The sequence below is a fragment of the Meriones unguiculatus genome, chromosome 1 (assembly GCF_030254825.1).
Source record: "Meriones unguiculatus strain TT.TT164.6M chromosome 1, Bangor_MerUng_6.1, whole genome shotgun sequence".
Taxonomy (NCBI): Eukaryota; Metazoa; Chordata; class Mammalia; order Rodentia; family Muridae; genus Meriones; species Meriones unguiculatus.
The window spans coordinates 48991107-49000866 of NC_083349.1; the positions used below are offsets into that span (position 1 = coordinate 48991107).

The window sequence follows — 9760 nt, forward strand, 5'->3', positions numbered from 1 at the left end:
GGGCTACACTGAGAAACCCTGTCTCAGGACAAAAAGAAAGAAAAAGAAAAAAATTATGATGAAAACTTGGAGGTTCATCCAGGAAGAGTTAGAAGAAGTAAAAAGTGATCAAAATACATTGAAATTCTGTGAAATTATCTGAAATTCTCAAGGAATTAATAAAAATAATAAATTAAAAACGTGAGCTAGAGGTCAGAGAATGATGATCAGTATTTTGTATTTATATATTATAAAAGCTTAGGCCTATAGAGTTTATTAGAATTTTCTCACGAGGTTGCATTTATGCAGTTAATGAAAGTCCTAGGAAATTATTTAAATTATTTTATGTTTACAGTAATTTGTGGTGTGTCTTTTGCATAATGCTAATGTAAAGCTTTGATATTAATATATTGCTAGCATCTAGTCTTAGAATTTACTGTTTATGAAGTAGCAATTGATTTTCATACCTAATAGAACTTTACTTAAGGGTTCAAAGTGGAGAAATCTTACTTGGATTGGTTGTTTTTACATAATTTATTTCTACTGATTTGTTTTAGATCTGCAGTCAATATGAAAAATTATCACTTTGTGTACACTTCTGTTATTGTCTCATTAAAATAGTTCCTAATAATTTGAGTGTTCATTTCTTGTGAAATGATACTATGTGTGTTTAACCACACAGATCCTCAGTTTGTGGTCTGCCAGCTAAAGGTGAAGATATATTCCTCCAATTCAGGACCCACACGACGGGAGGACAAGTTCATGTACTTTGAGTTCCCTCAGCCATTGCCTGTGTGTGGTGACATCAAAGTAGAATTCTTCCACAAACAGAACAAGATGCTCAAAAAGGTTTGCACTTTAGTTCTATCGGGTTGATGAGCAACCTCAGGCCTTTGGCTTAAAAGCTTTGGATAGGAAATTATTCTGTAAGGAGAGACTAAGGTAGAGTATTTCTCTGCCATCTGCTGATCTCTGGTTACTTTTTTGGTAAATTTGCAGACACTTTACTTCTGTGTGATTGATGAGACATGTAAGGAGAATACACCATGCACACACACAAACACACTCCATACCCACATAAAAACACAAGTTTGTTCTGTGATCTTATGCAACATAAGCCATGTCTGACCTATTTATGTTTCGTGAAACTGGATTCGTTTTTATTTTGTTTTCCCAGATTTACTGAGTATTTAGTCAGTATTACTTAGCTGAAAGAAGTGGCTGTGAAGAAGTAGTAACACCCCCCCCCCAAAAAAAAACAACAACAAAAAAAAACACCTGATGTATTTAAACATGCAGTTCAGTATTACTGAGGCTTGACATACATGTAAGCAAAGGCAAAGGCTCGGCTGTAAGCACCTTAGTTTGGAATATTGAGTGTGAACATTTAAACAAATCCAAGGTGCAAGAGTTTTACCTAGAACAGAGGAAGACAGCAACTTTGTGTAGGATTGGTGCCTGTGAAGCCTGCAGGGTAGTGTATCACCAGAAAGGGGGTTTCATTTTCTCAGTCTTTAAGGTTTTGTTTGTTGGTTTGTTTGTTATAAGCGATTGAAAGAAATTTCACTTACTATGAAACTTCTAAATGTCTCATTTTCCATGTGGGTTCCCTAGTAAGGGGAGAAGAGACAGTCTCTGCCTGCTCCTTAATCACTTCTCCCTGTTGGGGTGTCCTAGCCAGTCTACAGAGGAAGAAGATCCAGATAGTCCTGATGGGACCTAATAGGCTAGGGTCAGATAGTAGGGGAGGAGGACTAGGGGAAGATGAGGGAGGGGAGGAGATGAGGAAGGGGCCTACAACTGGGATACAAAGTGAATAAGTAAATAATAATAAAAATTTTAAAACTTTTAAATATATCAATTTGATTTATCATGAGAAATATTTCCTTTTTCTAGAGTTCAATTAGTTTAAAAAATTGCAAACATACCAAATTAATATTTTTATCATAGACTTATTTTCTACCTCACATGAAGAAAAAAAGCTAAATATGTTTATATCTTTGATTTTCTGGGGATTTTTATGGTGGTGGTGTTTTTTTTTTTGTTTTGTTTTATTTATTTATTTATTTTTTTTTTTTAGACTACAAAAAGTGAACAATATTTCAAAAATTAAGGCTTTGTTTTTTTTCTCCCCTCCTACTGTTTTTTGTATCTCTGGCTGTGCTAGAACTTACTCTGTAGACAAGGCTGTTCTCAAACCCGTTGATACACCTGCCTCTGCCTCCAGAGTGCAGAAAATTAAAGGCACCACTTCCTGGGATCTCCTACTTCTTGTAAGACTTTGGTTCACATAAAATTGTGTGTGTGTCTGTCGTGTCTGTGTCTATTTTTCTTACTGGTTTTCTTTTGGTAGCATTTGCTTGTTCGTTTGGAGACAGGTTCTCACTTTGTAGCTCAGGCTGGCCTGGAATTCACTAAGTAGCTAGTTTGGCCTCAGTTGAAGCAGTCCTTCTGCCTTGAACTCCCAAGGGCTATGACTGTAGGTCTGCGCCACCATGTTTGGATTTGTATTGTTTCTAGAAATAGATACTTACCTTATCATCTCCTTGTACATTTATGAATATGCTATTTCTTACTCCAGATCGCAGTTGAACATTTACATACATGAAACTGAAGGTTGTATATTTATAACATATTTTTATATCTTACCTTTCTTTTCATGTTGGCTTATAATCATCTGTAACTCCAGTCCCCGGGATATCTGAATCCTCTTCTGGCCTTCATGGTACCAAGCATGCACAGGGTACACATACATAAATCAGGCAAAAAAATAGTTGCTATATTTCTTTAGGGAACTTGTCCTAACTGTCCTAGGGCTTCTGTCAAATTTAAAACACCTGATCTTTGCTTATATCTTCATACACATAACCTCAAAGCATTTTTTGAAATCCAGTATTACAATAGAAAATATCTTTCTTTGGATTTTAAGATAAAAGTAAGTTACCAGATTTTACAGAATATATTTTTATCTAAAATTTTAAAAAAGATAACTTAGCAAATAAGAATATTCACAAAGTGTTTGCCTTCACTTATAATGTCAGATCATATATGGCTGATACACACACACACACACACATATATATGTATATCATATGTTGACTTTGTGATAAGTGAAATTCATCTTTCATTTCTTTTCTGTTTTAGGACAAAATGTTTCACTTTTGGGTAAATACATTCTTCATACCAGGACCAGAGGAAACCTCAGAAAAAGTGGAAAATGGAAGTCTCTGTGATGAGGAAATTGACAGCATTTGCAGTATAGAACGTGCAGATAATGACAAGGAGTATCTAGTGCTAACCCTAACGAAAAACGATCTTGACAAAGCCAACAAAGACAAGGCTAACCGGTACTTCTCTCCAAATTTTAAGGTCAGTTAAAACCATTTTAGTGTGTGAATATGTGTTTTATTCTAAGTGTGAAGCTAAAGAGCTAAGCCTTGTGTTAGTAGTCTTCAATTTGTAAAATTCCCAAGTGTTGCGTGGCTTTTCTTTTTATTACTGTGCTTGCTTTTGTTCCTTTTCTTCTTCTTCCTCTTCCTTCCCCACCTCCTCTTCAGCCTTTCCTTTCTTTTTTCAATTCTTTTTTATTCTGTCATATTTGTTACATTCACATGTAACAAACTTAACCATAGGTTACCATATAATAATTCTGCTAATACATAAAACAGAGACATTTACACATGTTAAATGAAAATAGACCTAATATTCAATGCTTTTGGATCTCGAGTTTAAGTTTCCTTTAGAATCCTCAGGTTTACATTTCTATTCTTTTCTACAAATTTACATTTCTATCAACTACCTGCCTTCTAATTTTTTAAGATAGGGTCTTGCTGTATATGCCCAAGCTTTCCTTGAACTGTCATGCCTCCTTTAAAAGCAACCATTTGCATTTAAAATGTATTTCTTTCTAGTCTTACTGTTTTGATATACCTCCAGCAATGTTCCTCGGTGTTTGCCTAATATGGGTGATCCCTTGAAATCAATAGGTACTATAAAAACAGTAAATGAAAAAGAAAGTATAAAAAGAAAAAGTTATTGTAGATAAAAGCCATTTTCATTGTCACTAAACAAACAAATCCAGGTAAGTACCATGAAACATGCAACACCAAGATGGCCTGTGGAAGTGGATGTAAAGAGAGGTCTGAATGAAACGAGCAAATTTACCCACGTAAATTGTAAGTGGCCTACATAACAGCCATTGGGGAGGGCGAGAGGAAGAGTATCTTGAGAGTCTCGAGGTAAGAATGAGTCTGTATATTTGAATGGCTGAAGTTTTGATGGGAATGTGTGGAGTGCTGAGCACAGAGAAGATATAATCTGAGCTCATCTTTAAATATTCAGTTCACTCTTTTATATTGAGACTGGCTCAGAAACTAGGAAGAGGCCACAGGGTTGAAGTGGGGGAGAGTTGGAAAGTGAGCCCATTGGTTAGTTCAGATAAGAGGTGATGGTTAGGTGGTCTCAGGTAGTAGCAGGGAGCAGTGGTAAAACTAGTAAAATACTGTTTAAAATAAAGCAAATGTTTGTTATAAGAAAAATTCATAATGACTTGAATAATAGGAAAGAAGCTATAGATAAAGTCTAGTCTCCTATCAGCTGTTCACCAGATACTGTCCTTCAGCATTCTGCCTGGTCTTTGGGTGTTTGTTCCTTTTCCTTTGGAATGGAAATACTTAAGGAGTTAGTTTTAACAGTTAGTGCAGCATGCATCTAAAGGCCGTTGACTCACTCTTTGGACTACTATGTGGTCTCTGTTAGCTTCCGACATTCTCTCTTTATGTGAAAATTTTAGGGCTAATTGATTTTGAATACATTATCATTAATCATTGTATAGTGTCAATAATATAAAAATAAAGTTGCCTCAGACATAGATATTAAGAGAAATGTTTTCGAAATGTAAGCATTTGTAAATTGAATTTTGTGGTTTAGTAAGTTCCTGAGGTCATTATCTTCTTTTTTCACTTGTTTTAAAGAATTACATAGTGCTTATGGCTTACATTTCTTTAAAAACAGTTATCAACGTGTCAGTGTATCTTTTCAGTGTAAAATAGGCAATTAAGTACAACAGTCATTTTAAAAGCAGTATCCTTCAAAATTCATGTTTGTTATAGTACTTTCAAGTGAATCTGTAAAAACAGATGTCTTTACTAATATAGAACTCATCTTCATTGTTCATTTTCATCTTCTACTCTCTTTCTCTAGGTGAAATTATACTTTACAAAAACAGTAGAGGAGCCATCCAATCCAGAGGCTAGCAGTTCAACTTCTGTGACACCAGATGTGAGTGACAATGAACCTGATCATTATAGATACTCTGACACCACTGACTCTGACCCAGAGAATGAACCGTTTGATGAAGATCAGCATTCACAGATTACAAAAGTCTGATTTTTTTTTTTTTTTATCAAGAGGGATAAAAAAAAAAACTTGAATAAACTGAAATGGACTTTTTTTTTTTTTTAATGGCAATAGGACATTGTGTCAGATTGCAGTTATAGGAACAATTCTCTTCTCCTGACCAATCTTGTTTCACCCTATACATCCACAGGGTTTTGACACATGTTGTCCAGTTAAAAAGGTTGTGTAGCTGTGTCATGTATATACCTTTTTGTGTCAAAAGGACATTTAAAATTCAATTAGGATAAATAAAGATGGCACTTTCCCATTTTATTCCAGTTTTATAAAAAGTGGAGACAGACTGATGTGTAGGAGTTTTTCCTTTTACTTTCTGTCACCAGCTGAAGTGGCTGAAGAGTTCTGATTCCAGGTTCACGTCCTACCCCTTTGCACCTGTGGCAACAGATAAGTTTGCAGTTGGCTAAGAGAAGTTTCTGCAGGGTTTTACTGCATTCTGATGCATGTACTTGGGTTGAGGGAATGGAGGAAATGCTCAGAAAGGAATGCGTTAGCTGGGCTCTGGACCATATACCATCTCCAGCTACTTACACACACCTTTCTTTAGCATGCTACAGTTACTAATCTGGACATCCAGGATATTGGCCGCTGTCACTGCTTGTTGTTTGTGCATTTTTAAGAGCATATTGGTGCTAGAAAAGGCAGCTAGAGTGAGTAAATTTGTATTGGGGTATAGGAATGAACCGTCTACAGCATCTTAAGAATCCACAAATTAAGAGATATAAAAATAATATGGCCATAGACAAGAGACACAGCAACAATGACTTAACCATACAAATGTGGAGGCTATCAACAAAGAATGGGCTGGAAACAGAAAAAAATGACAATGATTTATTCAGTATGCTTTCTCAGTTGTAATGACTGCTCCATCTCCTATGTAATCAAGGCCAGTGCTAAAAGTCAGATTCTATTAGTCCCTACATCAGTTAACAACTTACATTTATTTTTTATTGATTTTCAATCATATACCTACTGTGGATGCTTCATGTGCTGGCTGCCAGTTTCTTTTTCTCGTTAAATATAAAATATTTTGTAATTCTTCACAGGAAATTTCAATTTGAGATCAACAGTAAGCAGGTTTTTTTCTATGAAGATTGATGATGCACTTACTCAGTCCAGTAGCTGTCAGATGTCCCGCCCTTTTGACCTTACACATTCTATTACAATGAGTTTTGCAGTTTTGCACATTTTTTAAATGTCATTAACTGTTAGGGAATTTTACTTGAATACTGAATACATATAATGTGTATATTAAAAAGTCATTGTTTGTGTTAAAAAGGAAATTAGAGTTGCAGTAAATTGTCAGCACTGCGCGAATAATAAGGCATTTAAGTTTTTCAGTAGAAATTGTCCTACAGATGCTTTATCGACTTGCTATTGAAAGAGTAGATCTTTTTTAATATGCAGTGTTGAGTCACTTCTTTATAGTGGTAGAGTTGGGATTAGGGCTTCAATTTCACCTCTTAAATATCATTATATGTTCGATATGCCCAGACTGCATACAATTTAAAGCAGGAGTACAACTACTATTGTAATGGTAATGTGAAGATACTATTAAAAAGGATTTTTTTTTTTCTGGGAATTTGGTGTCTTTCAAATTATCTTGACCTTGACATTTGAATATCCAGCCATTATATTTCTTAATGGTGTGAAGTCCCATTTTCAATAACTTATTGGTGCTGAAATTGTTCATTAGCTGTGGTCTGACCTAGTTAATTTACAAGTACAGATTGCATAGGACCCACTAGAGAAGCATTTATAGTTTGATGGTAAGTAGATTAGGCAGAACGTCATCTAAAATATTCTTAGAAAATAATGTTGATGTATTTTCCATACCTCATCAGTTTCACTCAACCAATAAAGTTTTTAAAATTGTAACAAAGCTCTTAGTATTTACACATTTATATTTAAACATCGATAAATGAATATTGGTTGACTGTTGGTAAAGTGATAAAGTTAGAGACAACTTTTCCTAAGATCTTACCTTTGAAACTGGTATACCACCTTGTCTTTCCTAAAAGCTAAAAGTGGTTGACTAAAATGAAAAGCAGCTATTGGTGTTTTGGAGATAGTGGTGAACACTGTTCTTTGTTAGTTTTGGGCACAGCATGCTAAACTATAACTTGTATTGTTCCAGTATGTAACGCAGAGGGCCAGGTCATGAATAATGACATTACAATGGGCTGTTGCACTGTTAATATTTTTCCTTTGGAATGTGAAGGTCTGAATGAGGGTTTTGATTTTGAATGTTTCAGTGTTTTTGAGAAGCCTTGCTTACATTTTATGGTGTAGTCATTGGAAATGGAAAAATGGCATTATATATATATATTATATATATAAATATATATATTATACATACTCTCCTTACTTTATTTCAGTTACCATCCCCATAGAATTTGACAAGAATTGCTATGACTGAAAGGTTTTTGAGTCCTAATTAAAACTTTATTTATGACAGTATTCACGATTAGCCTGAAATGCATTCTGTAGGTAATCTATCCCGTGTTTCTGGAATGCTTTCTTAGACTTTTTGGATGTGCAGCAGCTTACGTGTCTGAAATGACTTGAAGGCATCACCTTTAAGAAGGCTTACAGTTGGGCCCCGTACATCCCAAGTCCCCTGTAATTCCTCTTGGACATTTTTGCCGTAATTATAAGAGGGGAGTTGAGTTAAACAGCATCACCATTCTTTGCTGTGGCACAGGTTATAAACTTAAGTGGAGTTTACCGGCAGCATCAAATGTTTCAGCTTTAAAAATAAAAGTAGGTTACAAGTTACATGTTTAGTTCTAGAAAATTTGTGCAATATGTTCATAACGACGGCTGTGGTTGCCACAAAGTGCCTCGTTTACCTTTAAATACTGTTAATGTGTCATGCATGCAGACGGAAGGGGTGGAACTGTGCACTAAGCTGGGGGCTTTTACTGTCGTATCTGGCAGAGTTGCCTTCTACCTGCCAGTTCAAAAGTTCAATCTGTTTTCATATAGAATATATATACTAAAAATAATTGAGTCTGTAAAACGGCCTTACTCTGATTCAGCCTCTTCAGATACTCTTGTGCTGTGCAGCAGTGGCTCTGTGTGTAAAATGCTATGCACTGAGGATACACAAATATGGCGTGTACAGGATAATGCCTCATACCAATCAGATGTCCATTTGTTACTGTGTTTGTTAACAACCCTTTATCTCTTAGTGTTATAAACTCCACTTAAAACTGATTAAAGTCTCATTCTTGTCATTGTGTGGGTGTTTTATTAAATGAGAGTATAATTCAGATTGGATAAATCTGTTAAAATGTTCAGCAATGGGCAGCCAAATATGATAACAAAGTTCCTGTAGGTTTTTTTCTATTTCTCCCCCCTCCTTGCTGTCCTTCAAAGCCAACTATTGGAAGAGTAGGCCTCTGTCAGCTTGGAGTAAACTGTCTACTCATGGTTCAGAAAGCCCTTTAAGCCTTGGTCCTCACTTCATAAGTTATTCCAGGAGCAGTAAGGAGTATTTTCAACTTGAAAAAGTTTGAGCTTCTTGTAAAACGGTGCATATTTCTGTTTTGTAAAGCCAGATGTGTGAGTAGCTCCTCCAGGTGTCTCGGGTCTGTCCCGTGGCTCTCTGTTTTCTAACTGCCGTTGTCCGTCAGCATACTGAGAGGCTTCATCAGGATTTGTTCAGAGTAGTGCGCACAAGTATAATCTCATTCTGATATTCTGACAGGATGAAGGGTAAGGCATGTCCTTTCAGTGAAACAGTAAGATGACTTGTAACGGTGTAGTTGTGCAGATGTTTTGGAAGTAAGCAGACCATTAATGTCACTGTGGAATTTTAATGTTACATAAAGTTTATAGTTTCTCTGTGACCTTTTTAAAAAAGTAAACTGAGTAACATGTAATCGTGTAAAGAAATATGAAGATTGTATGTATATGCACATTTTCTTTAGAATTGTTTATATGGGTAAAAACTTGAATATAAAGATATTTTAATTTATAAGATATTTTGATGATGTTTGAAAAAGGGATTTCCTGGCGATTTTCTTTTAGATCATGTCCCCGTTATACTGTAATTTGAGCTGACTTGGTTCAATGAATGCCATCACCATTTCCATTGAGAATTTTAAAATTACCAGTGTTTAACGCTCAGGCTTCTGAAGAGCTCCAAGAGAATCAAACTTGTAAGCCTAGTTGATTTACTGCTAACATGAAACTTCGAGTTTCTTCATACTCACTGGATAGCTTTCAGTACATCTAAAAATAAGACGTAGTCTTAAATGGGTTGCACATAGCTTTTATTTAACAGTGTTGTTAAAACAGAGAGAAATGTTGCTGAGTGGAAACAATAGGACCCAGTTCAATGTGTTGCACAGAACAGTAC

General features: G+C 35.4%; 1 protein-coding gene across 1 annotated transcript in view; it reads left to right on the top strand.

The window, feature by feature from the left end:
• The window catches only part of Pten (phosphatase and tensin homolog), a gene marked incomplete at its 5' end in the record, with an annotated part of 70676 nt that extends 62043 nt beyond the window's left edge, over positions 1 to 8633 (top strand). Inside the window, 3 exons of the mRNA XM_021657475.2 lie at positions 662 to 828; positions 3124 to 3348; positions 5182 to 8633. Coding sequence (XP_021513150.2) covers positions 662 to 828; positions 3124 to 3348; positions 5182 to 5367 — 578 coding nt within the window. The remainder of the gene's footprint in view (positions 1 to 661; positions 829 to 3123; positions 3349 to 5181) is intronic.
• Positions 8634 to 9760: the final 1127 nt, after the last annotated feature.